At 37.2% G+C, this 19,783-nt stretch overlaps 1 protein-coding gene across 18 annotated transcripts in view; it reads left to right on the top strand.

Annotated features, from left to right (window-relative positions):
- The window catches only part of ST18 (ST18 C2H2C-type zinc finger transcription factor), a 173,683-nt gene that overhangs the window by 132,622 nt on the left and 21,278 nt on the right, over positions 1-19,783 (top strand). For all 18 annotated transcript variants that reach the window (XM_074881064.1, XM_074881035.1, XM_074881055.1 and 15 more), the window contains 4 exons: positions 1,162-1,266; positions 2,660-2,865; positions 6,035-6,246; positions 14,784-15,029. In XM_074881064.1, the coding sequence (XP_074737165.1) occupies positions 1,162-1,266; positions 2,660-2,865; positions 6,035-6,246; positions 14,784-15,029 (769 nt within the window). The remainder of the gene's footprint in view (positions 1-1,161; positions 1,267-2,659; positions 2,866-6,034; positions 6,247-14,783; positions 15,030-19,783) is intronic.

The following is a 19,783-nucleotide window of genomic DNA, read 5'->3' as shown; positions in this document are numbered from 1 at the left end:
CATACATGGCAGTCCTTGGCAGGAACTTTGCATCAAGGCACATTCCCTTTTAGCAAAACAGAAAATCTTAAGTGGAATATTTGAGAATTCGTGTAAAAACTAACTCCATTTATTACCCTCATGAATGTCATCTTCCTGCTTGGAACACTCCTGTCTGTTTTACTTGCTGCCTGCAGGGAGAAAGTAAAATTGAGAAAAGCTTTCCAGACAGGCAGCTGGGGAATCACAGCTAGGCTGCAGGTGAGGCAGAGAGCTGACGCGCTTCGTCTCCAGCAAGCCACTGCTGTCAGCATGACTCTTGTCAGGGCTGCTTTCTGCTGGAAGCCAACAAGCCAAAGTATTCCATTATAGTGCTTCTGGAAACGTATAATGTCAATCTTACAATCAAACTTGGGACCTAAAAATTTCAAAACCAACTTTCTTTGTTGACCTGAACTTTTGTGGGATTTTCTTTTTTGCTGATGATTGATTGATTGGTTATTGGATAAGTGCAACAAAATCAAAGATTATCATACTATGTTACTATCTTTAACACAAAATTTAGTCTTTACCAGTGAGATTACAAGCTCATCTACAAGAATATATAAGGAACCAGTAAATATCTTTTCATTGTGTTTCCTGTTTTAAATCCCCAGTCATCTTTGCAGCATTTCAGCTGTATCATAAGCAACCCATGAATAGGATAAGAAAACATGTTCTAATCTAATAAAGCAAATAGAAAGAAAAAAAAAGAAAGCACAACTAGAAATGACAAAATATGTTCTTTGGTAACAGTCATTCACATACCCCTGTTTTTTTCCCAAATTCACTTTCTTTTTAATCATCAGGAAGCTTATATGCATGGTTTAGCTGCTAAAGTAAATGTCATTTGTCAAAAAATATACTAGTGACTTGCCAGCCACAAAACATCAAAGCTGAACTGTGGAAAACTCTTTCATGATTCCATTTCCAGATATATCACCTCAAATACACAGATTTAACAGTTTTGCATTAAGAACTGAAAAACAGATGAATTTGGGCTATAACACCAGCAGCTCCCATAGATGCACAGGGCACCAGAGAAGTCATTGGGTTCCACAGCACACATTTCCTTTACTTAAGATTTCATTTTAATGTGTTTTTTTTCTTCTTGTTTCTTTTCTTCACCTTGCTTTTAAACAGCCTTTCTGGTTGTCCGATTGCTGCAGCTGAGAAGTTGGCAATGTCCCAGGAAAAGAACCAGCTCGAGTCTCCAAAAGCTGGGCAGTGCCACGATCAGACTCACAGGTGGGAGCCCTCACAAACTAGTCTCTCCAAAGTATTTCTGCACAAACCCCGTTGATCAGTTCTCAGGTCTTTCCCCCATTTCAGATTTCAGCTACAGGGGTAACTCGGTTTTTCAAGATGAACCTTGGCAAAAGCTAAATAACTTGACTGTATCTTAAAATTAACAAGCGGCTTTCTGCTTGTTCTTGTGCATGTGGCTGACTTTAAATACAACAGACCTATCTTTTGAAAAGCAATCAAATATATTCTACTAACTCTTACATCAACACAAATAGCCTAATCAACAGTTCTCAAATGTCTTTTTCCTGTAAGACAAATCTCCTATCTTGTTGAAGTATTCTAAACAATTTTCAACTGTTCCTTTGCTAATATTTTGACCGCTGAAAGTTGGTTAAAGATCTCTTTGACCTTACTGTACTTTTAGCAACTCAGTTTTTTGTGATTCTTTTCAGAGGAATCTTCCACTAATCCAGTAAGTAACATGTTATCTGAAAAGGTTGAGAACTCTGCTCATTCTGTTTACTCACCACTGAATAATTCATATTTTGAGTTTCTTTATTTTAAGTTTATTGGTTTAATTAGTTTAATTTATTTTTTATACAATGGCATCAAAAAGGGGAAACATTTTTTATTGTAATTGTATTTTGTTTGAGAGTTATATGGACCCTACAGACATGCATAATTTGCACATCATTGGCACCACGACCATTACAACCTATTATATTCAGGTCTATTTGGGGACACTTTAATTTGTGGATTATTGACATGATCAGCTCTAATGGTTCCTTCAGAGCCATTACAGAATATTATGTCCATGTGTCTGCCAACTGCACGTGCCTTAACTCTACATATGAAAAGTCCTTAGGAAATTACTAAAGACAAGTAGTTACTGAACAGTAACTAAATGGAATAACACACCATAAATCATTCGTTCCTCCCAAATAACAAAAGCAATTATTTTGGATCATCTTATATTATATTTATACCATACTCATTCACAGCAAAGTGAGAACAATAGTGATCCATAAAACTACAAGTCCTTTGAGTAGCAAAAAATCCAGTCGATTTTTAGAAATAATGGACGCACTATGTACAGTGGTAATCTAGAAATAAGTCAGTATCTTTCTTGTAAATAGCCCATACTGTTACTAGAGAATACTAGTTTTTTTATGTCCTCGGCTTTGAACTTTTATGAAGTCAAAGCACTCTTTGACTACTAGGTCAGCCACCATATTTATGTTATTTATTTCTTGTATACACCTACTAGTAAGTTTTATATGTGATAACAACACACTTTCTGATATTGAGATGCAACTGTATCTTAATTTTTCAAGAAAAGGTTATTTAAAGATATTCTTGTCTTTCTCCTTCAATCTTTTCCTCCTCTCTGCAGGACAAACTTAGCAAAGCAGCCTGAGGTATCTCAGTACAATTACAGAACTTCACAGCCAGTCACCTCCTCCAGAGCCACCCTGGCAAAAGAACAGGAGAAGTTTGGGAAAGTACCATTTGATTATGCCAGCTTTGATGCACAAGTTTTTGGCAAACGCACAACAGCACCTGTGGCACAAGGACGAAAAACACCCCAGTTCCTTGAATGTAAGCTTGAAATTCCATTATCTCTTGGAAAATGGGCAAAATGTCAATGACCTTTTTTTTTTTTTTCTTTTTGATTGTTCTGCTTTCAAACCTCTAGAATTCAAAAAATTCCTGTAGGAAGCATCTTTAAACACTTGTGGTCAGAATGCTAAATATAACCACTAGTTTGCTAAATATGGAATGTTAGAACACTAAATATCACTATAAGGTTTACTTTTTTGATATTTCTTTTAAAAGCAACTGTCGGGGGAAAAGAGGAGTAAAAAGGAATGGTTTATGTCTTATTTATTACCTTCTTCCTTGGCTAAACTGTGATATCTTTATGTGATAGGATGCTGCCATAAGAAGTCCCATGGAATGTGTCTGCACAAGACGTAATGAATTGTAGTACAGAGAAATTCAAGTTAGGTTTTCAAGGCATTTCAGATACCCTTTAGATGCATCCATTCAGGTATTATTCCTCCTAGATAACCATGTGCCTCGGTTGCATTACTTCCAGGCCTGGATTGAATTTGGTTTGATATCTCATATTTCTGTACTACATCATATTTGTAGCGCAGATGTATCCAATGCATCAAATTGTTATCAAAATTCCCCTGCTTGCATCACTTACTGATTTGCTGAGGTACTACTCTGTATAAATGAGATACCACAGTGTGAATACTGATTATTGCAGATACTCTTCACAATCTGCATGGGGAAACTTCAGTAAGATTCTGCATTGTATTTGCCATTATAAAATACTCTTTATTTCAAAGAAACAAACTATTCTGTTGCCATTAGGGAAACTGAAAAAAAGGGTTTCATTACACCATATTTGCTTCAGAAGAAAATAGATCCAGAACAATGTGACAAAAGACTCTTTAGTTGTTTGATTTTTTTTGTTCATGAAAAATAAATTAAGGAAAGCAAATTGCATCCCACTTATCCCAACAGAGAAGAACATTCACAGCAAGGTGAACAGAAAAGCAGAAAATTTTATATATGTATATATAAATATATAATATGATATGATATAATATAATTTAATAAAATAGAATATATAATTCTAATACTATATAATATTATATACAGTTTATACATTTATAAAATTTGTGTGTTTATATTTTTATTTGCATATGTGAGTACACACACACACATATATATATGTTTGTAGGTATCTATGTCTTTGTGTACATATATATATAAATACCCTATTTAAAATTGCAAATGAAAAGTAGATATTTATCTGGCCTGGAAAATAGGCTTGTTCAAATGAAAGCAAATATGTACATTGCCAGCTTCTTGGGTGGCAGATTTTCCAATTTTGTTTGTAAAATTGAATATTCCCTATTAGCTGTCTCTTTGCGCAGATGTATGTCTATTTCACAGGTTCATTTCAAGGAAAATATGACTGAAATGTTTTTATACAAATGCAAATACATACATATGCAATTTATGTATAATATATATCAGGGCTGAAGTTTACAGCCGGTTGTTCTTGCAAAAGACTGCAGTGTGCAGCTATTATTTTAATGGAAAGGTGAAAGTAAAAGAGCAGGTGAGTGCTTTAACTATGCAGATATACAGAAGTTGGCAATAAGAAGCTGATGATGCAGTGATTGGTTCAGCATCCTATGTAAATCTGTAGCTAACCAAAAGACCATCATTAGCCCTCTGTGGATTCTGCACTTTAAAACTTTATTTGCTAACAAAACATGCACCCTCCATAGCCTGGGTTTTTTTTGTTGTTTTTTTTTTTTTTTTTTTAATCTTTTAGGGTCAGTAATGGAAAATGCACTTTTTTTCTTTTTAAATATAATTTGAAGTTAGCTGTAGTAACTGCTAAAAAGGTAGACCCTTTTGCTCATGCTACAGTGTTACAGCAAGGTAGATAAATCCTTTTTCATTTGCACTGGAGAAAGGGAGAACTGAATCATGAGATTTTATGTACTGCACTGCTGAGATGCCTCCAGTACTCAGAAAAACTGAATACGGCATTCAGCTACAGTCAGTGCACACAAACAAGCATTTCTCTTAGAGCATCCCAAGTTTGAGGAAAGATGAGTTCTTCAATGCCTTGTGTAGGTCTTAGCATTAACATGCACTCAGCCTAAGCTGTACATCCAAAGGGATCCAGAGCCTTGGGGCTCAGATCTTTATGGAGTGAACAGATGGTCACATGCAGAAATGTTCTTGGTGTATCTGGGTGTAGGCTGAGAAATTGGATTTTGCTTAGTTTATCTTTGTAGGACACTGTGAGAGCTACAGACAAAAGAAGTGATTATTGCTTCCTAAGAGCTAAAATCATGGTGCTGTGTTTTCCCTGCAACAGTTAATGACATGTCAAGCTCCAAAACCCAGAACAGAGAGCAGAGTTCTTTCTACCTGTTTTAGAGTAAGTGCTGCTGATGGAGCAGAAAACAAGGAACTACACATGCAAATTTTGTCTGTGAAAGTGCTTTTCTGTTCACCTGTTAGATTTTCATTCTCAACTGACCTCTTTGTGCCTAATAAATCTGTGTATTATTCCAAATGGTAGCCAACATAAGACAGTGAGCCAAGATCAGTTTTATTCTGACTGTTCATTACTGTAATTATTTTTTTTTTGATTGATTAAAGGGTAGACTTGACTTTCTAAAAATTTCCACAAAATTAGGACTCAATATTCCTAACAGGTAATGTTTTTATCTGATTGCTCTGGTTCATTCAAGAGCCTGGTCTTGTTCTCCTTACTCACATAAGCAAAGCTATTTAAATAACAGACATTCATTTAAGTAGAGTAAGCAGTGTTGTTTTAGCTAAGACTGGACAAGTCACTGTTGTTTTTTTACACAACAGAGCTTCAAGGATACATTTGTAATTGCTTTTGCCCACCAATGAATAACACACTAATGCTTGTTCAGTCTTTCCTTGGACATCATTGCTTTTAATGCCTGAGTAAACAATGAGTAAAATCTGAGTAAAACTATCAGATGCTTTGTTGAAAGATGTGTATTTTTAGGTAAAAATCACATTATCGTGTTTCTGAAGCCATTTTAACAGCAAACCCTTATTGTCAATAGGAAATGGATTGTTTTAAATGTATTCTTTGAATATTTTAATGTATGGAATTGTAGTGTGAGAAACAAAACTATTTAATGGGAAAAATCTCGTACGTGCAATTGCTAATCAAATCTCTCTTCAACAGCAAAGCATTTTTCAAATCCAGTGAAATTTTCTAATCGACTGCCTAGTGCTAGCGCCCACACACAGAGCCCTTGCCATGCCAACTCTTATAGCTACGGTCAATGTAGTGAAGACACCCACATAGCAGCAGCTGCTGCTATCCTGAACCTTTCCACCCGCTGCAGGGAAGCAGCAGAGATCCTCTCCAACAAACCACAGAGTCTGTCTGCCAAGGTAGGGTAGTCCAAGAACCTGGAGGGTGTGCTAGCTACTGAACTGTGCGAATAAACTGTCTTTCATGTTAGTGACTGCATTAAATCCCCAAAAAGGAGGCTTCTGTTTGCATGCTCTTTTGAAGAGAGACAGAGAAAAAATCAGTAATGTAGTGACCAGTTCTGGTCATAGAAATAGCAGGAATTATGTTGTTAACTCTTTTCATAATTAAGCCCTACATACAAAGGGGGAGTTTTGTGGAAGAAAAAAATAAGGTTATTTGAAATCCAGCAACAATCTGTGGTGGATAATGAGTTAGATCTGTTCAAAGAGGAAATTCTCCTCCCTCTGAAACCTGCCATAAGTGAGCATTTTGGAGGCTGATTTAAAAAAAAAAAAAAAAAAAAAAAAAAGTGGTTAATCAAGGTGATACTTTGCTAGCAATGGAACAGAACTACACCTATTGAGCCTCTTGTGTTTGGAGCTCATGAGTTTGAAAAGGTGCAGGGAGGGAGATAACAATTGACTTTGGTAAAATTCTCTTTTCGGCTGGCAAGAGAGGAGAATCAGGCCCACAGCGTTTGGAGATAGATAATTTGGGCAAGTCTGTCATAATGGAAAGCTGCCTAATATCGTAGATGTTTGTGTGGCTTTCATGTTTTGGTTTCTGCTCTGCATTTCCTCACAGATCTTTATGATTTAAAAATGGTACTATGTGAGCTATGAGCCTTATTTTCTGTGTCATTACATAGTATTATACTGCTGATTAAAATAGACAAGATTTTCTTCTGATGACCATGGTTGTGGGAACACCGTCATTTATTATTTGTATTAAAGTCACATATGTTCTACTGCAATGAAACTTTTGAAAGGTCTGTGTAGATGAGAGGGTGCCATTACAAGAACTTGAGAAGAAATCACTTGGGAGTGAGAAGAGGTACTTGTCAAAACACAGAGTGGCAGGTGTGTTTCTGCTGTGGGACTCTGAGTCATGATGTGTGCTCCAAAAGACAGATGACCTATTTCTCTGCAAGTCGGTGTTGCTCTACCTTGTCTATTTTAGCATCAGGCTCAGTCTGGCTAGAGGTGGCTTCCACAGCTGCTGGTCTACATTTTGGTTGGGCCTTCATTCACCATTGCTAAGAGGTTAGCGATGAGTTATTCTTTGAGTGGAACCATTAATTTTACCACCAGCACAACACCTGATTAGGTATTCCAAGCCTTGTGCCTTTGCAGAGTGGTATCCCCTACTTTGCTGCCTTTGATTTCTACATGTGAAGTCTTGGATCTTGGCACCAGTGTTGGGAGATGCCATGGGGCAGACTTTTTAGAATGTGTCCACATGCATCCCCTGTAACTCAGACATTATTTTCCCCAAAGATTACTCAAAGAACCCTTCTCAGATGACAGATCCATCCCTGATATCTGCTGCAGAAAGATCCTTCCAGCAGTCTTCTATAGAGACTTCTTCTAGTAGGGAAATGGAAACTGATGCCAATGGCTGGATTAAATTGCTGCCACAGCCTTTGGCTGACCTCAGCAATAGACCTTCTTGCCAGAGAAGAGCAGTAAAGGGACCAGGCATAACCCAAAGATTTTCTCCTCCGTACCTGTTTCACAGTTGCCAAATCATGGGAAAGGTTTGAATGGAAGTGAACATAATAGTAACGATATGGAGGGACACTTGGGGCACATAGCTTACTCCTTTTTCACAGCCAGGAATCCAGCCTAAAAGAAAATCACCTGCATACCTTGCTATCTGCCTGCCTCCACTTTTGCCAGACTTCCTGGAGGGCATACTGCTACAAAACATCTGACAGAAGAATCAGAATTAGCTTCTGGCCAGAACACAGGCAAGTAAGCCCCAAAAAGATTTGGTGGCCAAAACCACAGTAAACACACTTTTATTTGGTGTTGGCTATTTATTACTTTTATCAAACAGGATTCAAACAAAAAAATGTGGAAATAAATCACCAGACTCTATTCAATTAAGATGCTTTCTTATTTTAAAATATGAACAAAAACTAAGGTTATTTTTAAAGAGACTACTATCTATTTATCTATGTTTCTGAATTGCTTTGTGGTTGCTATTGGCTGCAAAGGTAAATGTTTAGCTGCTAGAACATCTTATAAATTTTTAGATGATAAAAAATGTCTCTTGAGACTTTATCAGTGTTTGGACTCAAATAATGCAACATCAACAGACATCTACAGAGTTAGTGATTTCCTTTTTCTACTCTTGATAGCACACACATTCACCAGGTCTGAAAATACATGTGTGGGGTGCCTGTGTTCAGAGCCCCATAATATCAGAGCTCTCAGCCCTGTCCTTTGTCACATTCCTTTGTTCCTTTGCCTAAGAAAACCTCATTAGCATCGTCCATACTTTAGCAGCTCAAAGCTGCCGACTTGTAAAGGTGTTTGGTCTTATATGAGCATCAGGCAGCATCCCAGCAGTCCAAGTCATGACACTTTGCAGGTGGGAGGCAGTGTGGTGGTAGAGCGAAGACATGTGGGACTGCAGAGGTTTTCCTGGACTTGCAGGAAATCCTTTGCAAGTTACACAATTGTCAGAGCTATAAAAATATTGTGCTTCTAAGTTTTAAAAGCAGAACTTGAACTTCAAACATTTCAAGCAAGTGTCATTTTCTTGTCATTTTCAAGCAAGTGTCATTTACTCAAGGCATGCATATGTCACCTTGCTTAAATAGGTGGGGAAAACACCAAAACATTTTTTATCACAAATGTATTCCCAAAGTATTTTTTTCTTTCTGTCTCTTAAATTTTATTTCTTGACCTCCAGAGTGTTGTCCATTTTTTTAGTAAGAGTTGGATATGTTCACCAGTTTTCTGTAAATATAGATAACATTTAAATAAAAAGTAAATTTTTTTACAGCACAGTTCCAAATTTCATTAATTTAATGGATTTTCAAATATAGATCTCACATTCTCTACATATCAGTTCAAAAGGGAGAGTCTAAGCCAAAAGTAAGAGAGAAGGGGAGCAAGGCTAGAGAAATCAGATTTCACATTAACAGTGTCATTGGTAAGCAAAACTTCCAAAGACACCTAATGTACAAAGGCGATCTGCCACATATCTCAAGATTAAAATGATGAATTTATATTAATCAATTTAAAGAATAAATTTATTCTAAAATGAGCAGTAAAATGGATCCTAAGTTTTCTCTATGAATTATCTACCAGCTGCATGCAAAATACCTTGATGATACTGCTTTCAAAAATAATTAATACTACATTAGTGTTACATTTTCTGAGCCATTCAACCTCCACCTGGGGCTTTAGTAAACTGTTCCCCTGAATGCGATCCTGATCAGGCAATTCTCATGCAGTCAGTACCCCAAAACAGTCTCCTGGTTGCATTTGATTTGCAGTTTATGTAGCTTCATTCAACTCCCACTGAAGTTAACAGGTCTCCCCTAGAAGGATTAGCCTTCAGTTTCTAGCACAGTGAAAGAATCTACATCATCATAACATCTAGGGATCTTCCCTGTTTACAGCCCTCACCACATTCACGTCTCACAGAGGTAGCTGCAAGCAATACAGTTTATCTGTATCCTCATCACTACTGGTTGCCAAACATTTTGTTGACTGTTTTGGTGTTTTTCCCACCTGTTTAGACAAAATGGCATATGTGCACTATGCCTTGAAAGAAAACAAAAAATGACACTTGCTAAAAATGTTTAAAGTTCAAACTCTGTTTTTGATCAAATTATGTCATCTCTCCATTCTTGGATATTGATGATGGTGATAATTACATCAATTATTTCAACAATGTAGTTAGTACTCAGCACGTTTGTCAGGCAGTACTTTACTCCAAATACCTTAAAGGCTAAATACAGGATGAAAAATCAGCCAAGAATATCACTAGGTACCATCCTGTTATACTGCTGTGCATATTGCTTCTTGAGTACATTCTTGGCTAGCTTTTTTTAATTTGTGAATTGCTCTGGGCTGAAATTGTGACTGTTTTTGTCTCTGATGTTGCTGGGCAGTTACAAATTTTCTTACTTTGACCCAAATTATTATTTTAATTTGCTGCAGAAGAACTCAATTGCTTAAATTTAAGTCTGAAGAATTGAGGACTAGGTGTGTGTATTTTTATTGGCTGGGAATAGAAAAGATTGTACTCTTTTTGGATGGAGTTGTATTAAGAATGGTATTCATATACATGGCAAGATACTAGTTTCTGAGTTACTTCCAATACCAGAACTGAGCTACTCTTTTGAGTTTTCCAAACTAGACTGAACTGCTAGTTGGAATGTAAAATCATTGATAATGCTGTTTCTTCGGACTTACTTAGTATTAAGTTGTATGGCTGGCTGATGCCAACCAAAGAATACATAAAATCCCTTATATGCAATGATACAATCTCCCTAAGGTAACAGGTTTGAAATAAGGTTCATGCAGACACAATAATTCACTCTTTCTGATCCAGCTATGAGATAAAGCTTAACTTGTAATCGTTACTGGAGACACATTGCAGAGTATTAAATGTTGTGAGTGATCAGATGGACCAAAAGCATATGAAAAAATGCAGGGGTAATTTATCACAAAAAACAACATCCTTTTTTGTCCTAGCTGATGTAGTTCGGTTCTAAGGACAAGACTTAATGATGTACTAGAAAATATTCAGTAATATTTATGTCATAAAATAAAGGAGGCTGAAAAGCTTGACTTTCAAGTACAAAGCACTTGAAGAGGATAGAGACCGTTTTTTTGTTTACATATTTCTATTGGTATTCATTTTAAGTAGATATTCATAGTAGAGCACTACTTGTACCTTATCTTTTCACTGAGTAGATCCTGGAATAAAGAAAATATGCTTCAGTCATTTTTATCTCATTTTTTATTCTGGAAACCTTTTTCCAGCTGCTTATAAAACCTGTAGGGGTGACTACACTTGTCACTGATGTGGGAGTAGATAAGGAGTAACCTGAATTTAATTACCATGTGTATCCTCTCACCCTCATTGATTTTTCTTCATTGCTTCAGTGGATTTTTTCCTGGTTTACACCAGTGTAAATGTAAATGTAAATAAGATCAAAGTCAGTCTCAAAGATTTACACAGCTGCAAACTAATATAAGTTAGGAAATAATAAGATACATTTGTATCTTTATTTTGTTTATATTTTCAAGGAAGAATCAGAAGAGTTTACATTGTTTTGGTAGCTATATTTTAAATATGTCATGATAAATGGATAAATATAGGCCTGCTCACACATGCACTAGAGTCGACAGTAATAAGATCTTGCCTTCACTGAAGAGAACACAGCCTTTACAAGTCTGAGCTAAGCGTAGTAAGTGCCATTTTCTGTCAACATGTCATAGCACTGCTCTAGCATTTTTTTGCCATTTGCCATTTTTGTCTTTTTAGTTCCATTTTAAAATTAATGTAAAAATAAATGTGGTAAAACAAGCAAAGGAGACATATTGAGAGGAGGGTGGGATGAGAGTAGGAATGAAAACTGGAGCAGTATCTCCAACTATCCCCTCTTTTTGCTCTGCCATTTGGAGTTTGCTACGAAGGCAGCAAAGTGATAGCGCTTTTATACCATTCTGAATAAAAAGCGATGCTGTAAACGTGTGATCCATCCTGTGATGGGCAAAAAGGGATATTTTTTCCATGACTATATTTAATTGTTGTGTGCATCTGTGAGCTCACTTAAACCCCATCTGTACGCTACTTCACAAACACACAACACAGCCTTCCCGGAGCAGAATTAGGTGCATGTTGGACAACCCAACTTCTAGATGAATTTCAGGAAAGTGCTGAGGAAGCTTTAAATATCCATGTTAGCAAACGTTCTGCTTATCAGCGAGAGCTCCTTGTTGTGGCTAATGGTATCTGTTTCTCAGAGACAATATGTTTCCTGATAATTTTCTATGTACAGTTTCATCTAGGAGGGGAGCTTGATTGATTTTGGTCCTTTTTGTTGTCGCTGTTGCCTTCTGAGTAGTTGATATTTTGTCAGTGACAGAGAATCTGCACTATTTATGGGTTTTGCACTATAAAACTACTGCAGCCCCGTCACATGGCTTCCTTTCCTAAGCCATCTGTCACAGAGGTCTGGAATTTTATGTGAATGTTGGTTGTGCAGACTTAACCCAAGTTTTTTTATTATGAAAAATGTCAGCAACTACAATATTTAGCATTTTACTTTACATTGGTCATTAAACTTGATTACTGTAGCTCTGTTTCATTGCTATAGTTACATATCAACTATGAAGCCAAAAAACACTGGGGCGATCATGGCAGAGCTATATTCAGATCCTGGAGTGTGCGCTTGGCACTGATATAGTTAATATCTTGGATTTTTGTAACTAAGGTTTATTAATGCTAGTATAAAAATGTATTTGATATTATACAGATGGCATAAGATGTTGTGGTTACTAAGTTATTATCCAGGATAAGCTGCACTGTCAAATTCAGGGCTTAAAACTATCACAGGAGATTAAACTATTTACTAAAAAGGGGCAGAAAGATATAACTAAAGCGTCTTAGTATGAAAATATTAGAAGTGTATTTACTTCCCATAAATATAATAAAATATCTCTATCTTTAAGCTGTATGATTGAAAATGTGAACTTTGCTATGCAGGAGAAACAAACATAAAAGGTGCCTGAGTTTCTGAACTGGGGGCAACCAGATGGCTTGGTAGTGCATCAGTCTAGGTGGGCATCTGTTTTAGGCCTATGGATATGAAATGGAGTCAGGCTGTCTGAGTGAGGAGAGATTGTTGGGCCCTAAATTTTCATCTTCTACCAACATTTTCCTTCTGATTAAAAAGATTTCATCAGACACATATTACCTTTAAATGAGTCACCACTGGCAGTGGTAGAAGACAAGGCTGCATGAAGGAAGCTTCTGCCTTCAGTCAAACCAGGGTGACCATGTCACACTTTCAGCACAGGGGAAGAATTCCCTGTTTCACCACAACTATTTTCAAGATGTTCCAGCAAGGATAAGTTTCACTGCCCTATCTTTAACCATTAAATGCTTGACTAATCATCAAGCTCCAGCAGTAGTTAATGGGAAGAAAGAGAAAGGGACTCTTTCTGTCAGTGTCTCATCCCTTCCTAAGGAAGAGGTCTAAGAAAGATGGAAAAGCTTGCCCCCTGGACATACCCATTTACAACAGAGCATCTAGGTGATTCACTTATGCTACGGGTTTACTTTTATATTACTCAAGGTAGGAGGTTTCAGTCTGGGTTTATACAACTGCCTCCTACAGTTACACAGCACCTAACAAATCTAGCCCCAAATTCCTAAGTAGTATCTGAGCTTTGTGGTGATGTAAATAAAAAATAGTAGTAATGACAATAACAGGAAAACACAGAGCAGTGTTAATTACAGCATTCCACATGTGTAAATCTATGATGTTGTTATTTATAGTCTTTGAATATTTTTCACCTTATTCAGGGCAACACACAGAACTAAACTATCAAGTGCTCCTCCAGAAGACACCTCTTTCACCTCTTCCCCCACTTGACTTTAGTAATTGTTGGCAATAGCAAGTACTAGTCTTATACTCAGCCTTAAATACACAATGTGTCAACATGCAGTGTTTCATATTGAGCATGAGGGAAAAATTTTTGTAACTTCCGTTAGGAAGTTGCACTTTCAGGAGCTTGTCATCCTTCCAAGAAGAGGAGTTTGTACTGTATTTTCTGTGGTCAGACAGGGTAAGGCAGAACAGCGAGCTTTCCTTCCCTTCTTCTTGTACAGCTAAGCAGCACTTGCCCATTCTTGTGAGCAGGAGCTGCTCTGAGAACTTCCAGCCTGAGAAGCAAAGTCGGGTCTCTCCCCAAACTGCACACACCCCTGCAATTAGACACTGCTCTTTTCTGTACTTTCCAGGTAGCAAAGGCTTTCTTAACTCATGCTGAAGGTCTCCATCAGGGAGAACTTCCTAAAGATCCTCTGATGGCTCCCAGTCTAGTGGTCTCAGTGCAGACCTGTGCCTTAGTGGCCTAGTCAAACTATGATCAAGGCAATATGCTATTTGAGTGACAAAACCATAGTGAAAATTTCTCCTACTGTGCTACTTCTGGGCATATTTCTTCCCCCCTCCTTCTCTTCCCCATGATGCAGATGTTGTAAAATTTCTGGGGTGTGGGGGGAAGGGAAGATATGTAATAATAATGCTGTTGATGACCTAAACAATGCATTAATGCTTTTAACTGTGAATTGGGGTCATAGTTCTCTGTAAGAGTGAAAAGATCAAGAAGATTTAAAGCTAAACTTTTTTTAAATAAAACTAGATTTAGGGTGTATGGGTTATGGTTTAGAGGCATCTTATTTAAATTCTACTTACTATGTTTAAGCTGAGATGCAGGGATACCATTACTGAAGCTACTCTTAAGTCTGCCTAAGAGTTGGACATTAACTGATATAAATCGAAAATCTGGTTTTAGATTCAGATAAATTTAAATAAAAGCATGCATTTATATTTATCCTTTAAAAGCACCACATGGTTATGTTGCAACCTCACCATGTCCATATCTAAACATGTCTCTTGTTTCTTGTTGCATGTCAGGGAGCTGAGATAGAAGTGGATGAAAATGGCACTCTGGATTTGAGTATGAAAAAGAACCGAAGCCAAGACAAAGTTATGCCTCTCACTTCTTCCAGCACAGCACTTCCCACTCCTTCCTCTTCTCCTTTCAAAACAAGCAGCATCCTGGTAAATGCAGCCTTCTACCAGGCTCTTTGTGAACAGGAAGGCTGGGATACACCAATCAACTACAGCAAGACCCATGGCAGAAAAGAAGAAGAAAAAGAGGTATTTTTTCAGCTTCTGAGTGACTTTTTCCCTTGGATGAGTGGCTGTCTGGTCGTCTTTGGGATGACCATTCTACTGCAGTTTAAAGGGAATCAATTTCCACAGGTAGAGGTTTGTGAACATTGAGCTGGCTTTAATGCCCTCTTGGATGTGGCATAAAAAATCACTACTCAGTTTGAAAAATCTTGCTCTCAGAGCCTACTTGTGAATGCCTATAAGTCTCTAAGATCTAAGGTATCCACCATTAGAGACTGCTTTTTAATTTTTTTTCCTAATGGCTCAGTCCTGTAGCACATACACCCAAATGACCTAAGGATCATTTAGAAAAAAAAAAAAAGGCAACATAAAAAGAACCAAAACCCCAAAGCAAAATAGTTTTTTTCATGCTGAAACAAAAAGTAATTTTTCCACACAAACTCTTTATAATTCCGGATAACTCATTATCTAAGCATACAATCACATGCTTAGAATCTTGCCTGCAATATTCTTTCAGTGGAAAACTTTTTATTTTACATTCACCATACTTTAAGAAATGTCTGCCAGTGAGTCTTAGATCTCACAAGTGAGTCCAGTGGTCCAGAAGTCAGTCTGAGAGCACAAATTTGGAAATACACAATTGTTAAGAATTTCTGAAGGTTTTAGTTACAAGTAGCACAAGAGGATATGTACATAATTTCCACCAGTTGTGATATTTTTTATCCCATAAGGAAACAGCATAGAAAAACTAGATGAAAGTATAGAGGTGTCTTCCCATTTAAACTTGTCCTAGGAAATGTAAAAGCCCAAACTTGAAAATGCAGTTTCAGGAACAAAGATGAGCAACTAAAATTTCAGCAAATATTTTTATTTAGTAATTTTCCAACTTTTATGGCTAATCTTCTAGACTGCCACTTCCAAGCTGATATTTGTCTTGATTTTGGTTTTGTTTCTGTTTTGCTCTTTCATGTCTATTTATCCTGTCTTGGCAACATGGCAGCATAGTCTTTTCTTCGTCTTTCTTTCCTATCATTCTATTTTGCTTGCAAGTTTGGTTTTATTTTTTTTTCTCTTGAGCTTGACCATCAGAATATGGATTGCTTGCATTTTTCTTAAATCAGGAAAGGACCATCAGCACATTTAAAGGCTAATTAAATAAAATCTTGGTAATTAACATAGACAAGCTTGAGTGATAGCTTTCTGAACCAGAATAAAAGATGTTGCACTTTGGAGTTTTTATTCAGCTCCTAATACATCTCCTCCCTATTTGGCTTTATATATTAAATAATAGCATTTGAACATTATATTTATTACAAAATCTTTTGTTCAAATATCAAAATTGGCACTTCAAGAACACATAGGTAGGTGTAAATCTACTTAGGGCTGAGGTTAGGAGATCCAGGCCTCCAGTTCCAAGAATACCTGGAAATAAAAAATAATTCAGTAATGTGAAGAAAAAAAAAGTCAGCACTGTGACCTGTCATAATGAGACCAGAGACAGTTTGCACCATGGTGGATCATTTCTTGGAGGCTGGGTTGTCCTGAAGAGCACTTTGAGGTCACCTCTATAAGGGCTGATGATGCCCCGTGCCTGAGCAATGAGAGAATGATCCTTGTATCAGGGTTTTAGAGTGCCTTTGACATGAGGCAGTAGGCTGAGGACTCAGGCTCTTCCCCATTCATGCCGCATAATGAACAAGCACATCCAGCTTTGAGAGAACCGCCTTGCTGCAGGGGATCAATCGGTGTCGCAGACTTGGCAGGGGGCCTGTCCTGCTGCTCCTCCTCCCTGCTGCCACCGCAGCTCAGCAAGAGCTATGACAGGAGCACCTCGATGTCCCCTGCAATCTCTGCTCGACTTTCAGAAGGCCATGATGGGTGGCTGGCTATTTCCCTCTCCCTTACCAGCACAGGGAGCTGGAAGCATCAGCAGACTACCCAACATGACATAAAGGTCTGTGCTCAGGCACTCTTGCCCCTTACACTTGGTGCTTTGACACTGTGCAGTTTGTCCCTAACTAAGGATCTGGCCCCAGACCTCTGCTGTGAGCTTTTGCGATCCCAGGGAGCCTTGACATGTCCAGTGATCTCAGGGCCAGAGGCTCCGTTTTGCAAATCGAAGACTGGCAGTTATCCTTATGCAAAGAAAATGACTGATTATATCTATTCCTAATTCATTGTTATCTGGTTCATATGCACAACAGTTGCTTAATTTTGGTGGTAATTTCCAGAAAATATTGTCTCTCTCTCTCTCAGTGAAATAGCCTGTCCAGATGCCCCCTTAAAAAAAATTTCTGAATTTGGAAAAAGCTCAAAATCTCTCCAAAAGGAAAGCGCCGAGAAATAACTAGAGCTGTCAGTTAGTTCAACTGTCAGTTCTCCAAAGATTTCAGGGCTTAAAAATGTTAAAAGTGCCAGATGCTATTATCTGTTATTCATGTTACCATTATGTTCTGGTCTTTGCTGAAATCAATATAAACTTCCATCTGTACATTAATGGAGTTTCATTGCTTGCTTTCTTTCTGTAGTGTGCATGCGTGAATACACACATGCCCTTTGCAGAAAATATTAGTGTTTGGACTGATTGGGCTGGTTCTGATTTTCTTTTTAGTTTGGAATTCTTTTTAATTTTAATAACATTTAGTTAGAAATCCATTCAAATGGGAAAGGATAAATTATACATATGGCTGGACTTGACAAGCTGTGATGATCATCACCTAACAGACCAAAAAGTGGGAAGTGCTAAAGGTGTTTTCCCAAAAGATTATCTCTCCCTCTAAAGCTAAAGGTCTGGAGAAGCACACAAGTCAAGGCAAGATGCTTTATGCTCAGTCCCAAATGCAGAGGACCAAAAAATATTTGGTCTTTAGGTCTGACCTACTTATTTCAGACAGATGCACACCCTTTTGGGCCACATGTACTGATGTAATGTCCTAGAAAGGCAGAGTTCTGGTATTCCTTTGTCTGCATTCCCTTTGCACTGTCTTCCTTTTGCAGTTCCTACCCATCTGAAGTTTTCATGCTGCTTGAATAATACCAAGTGTTCAACAAGGTGCTAAGACAATGCTGAAGAAATCACCTGTTTAAATGTCTATATGTCTCCCTTATTCCTCGGAAATATACTAAGGGATGTTAACTAGGAAACAAACTTTATTCCCACTTTGGTCCTTATTAATTTTTTTGTTTTTCAAAAAAGCAGTTACTATGGAATTATAGTTGTTCATATATGTATGTGTGTGTATAGCTTTCAGTGTAAAAATATTACATATCTTAATAAGTGAATTAAGGAAATTCACAATTAAGATTTGAAAAGAATAAATTTTTCAAAGATAGAAAATGAAAATAAGGCAATTCTAAACCCTCTAGTATGAATTATGCTGGCAGCTGTAGATGTACTCAACTTCCATCTTGCAATCTTATTTTTGTTAAATGATTCAGTGAAACATCATTAAATGAAGCTGTGAATTGTAATACTGTAGTATTTTGTCAACCCTTGATATACATAATTCTTGATCAGTCCTCTCTTTGCAGCCGGTATCAGACAGTGACATGATGAATAACTCACACAAATTTCTGGTCCATCACCAGCAAAAGATCAAGAGATATCTTTCATCTGAGATAAAGAACACAAGCTATATACATTAAAATATAAATAAAACCTGCAGCACAAACAGTTACAGCTACTTTTATTTGCTGCAAGTGAATCCTGAGGTACATCACGCTGTGCCAGAGTGGTCTTTCTATCGCCCTCTACTTCAGCATCCTTTCAGTTGGACCTTTGACAAGAAGTGGAAGAGGCTAATGTGTGCCCGGTCTTGATACATAGTTAGAATTCAGCCAAGGCATGCACTAAATTATTAGAAATGCAGCATTGGTCCTCAGTTCAGTGATACAGATGTAGAGTACCAGTTAGCTGACAGAGAGAAAACTGATGAGCTAGTCTTCTTCAACCTTCATTATATTAAGTGGAAACCACTTTACCTGTCTTTTCTGAAATTATTTTGACATCTGACCCCTTCCAGCTGGCCACAGAGGGTCACCATTTTGTTGTTTCTTTTGGAAGCTTTTGATTTTCCAGTTCCTTACACTGGTGATACCTGTAGGAGTTGCATTTATGTGTATGTAAGAAAGGCAGGTCAGAACTTGCAGACAAAGTCAGGAACTCAAATCCCCATTCTGCAGATTGCAGTGGCAAAAACACCCCCATATGACACTGGAACCAGGATTTAACTCAGTGTTGGAAAACAGTCTTTGAAGTTTCTTGAATCCTAGCATTCATTTTTCACTTTTGGTTTTCAGTATTTTAGATTCCATGTTTGGAGGACTTTCAACTATTTATTATTTCTAACTTTTAAACACTATTTATTATTGTCTTTAATGTTCTCTATTACTCCTTATCTGAAGTTTTGCTTTAGAAATAAAATTCTAAACTCCTGAAATATATCAGGTTTTTTTTATTATTTAAAATAATTACTCAATAATTACTATGAAAGTGTTTAGAAAAGCTGAATATATGTATTTTTGCTTTCTATATTTGTAACAGATGAGATTATTCCCAGACAAACTAACCCCACAAATGTGGTTGCAAAAACCAGTAGTAATTGATATAGTAATAATATGGCATGGTTTCTATATGTATATGTAGTGTGAGTTTCAGTAGGCAGTAGGTAGCCAGTACCAGAAAGCAGAAGGAAGTCATATTGAGGATCCAGTCTCCAAACAGGCAAAGATGAGCTGCCAGAATTGAGGACCATATGGAAGCTTTATCAGAAGAAACA

The sequence above is a fragment of the Strix uralensis genome, chromosome 1 (assembly GCF_047716275.1).
Source record: "Strix uralensis isolate ZFMK-TIS-50842 chromosome 1, bStrUra1, whole genome shotgun sequence".
NCBI classification, from domain to species: Eukaryota; Metazoa; Chordata; class Aves; order Strigiformes; family Strigidae; genus Strix; species Strix uralensis.
Note: the sequence above shows the minus strand (reverse complement) of the source record. Positions and strands in the feature narration are given on the sequence as shown.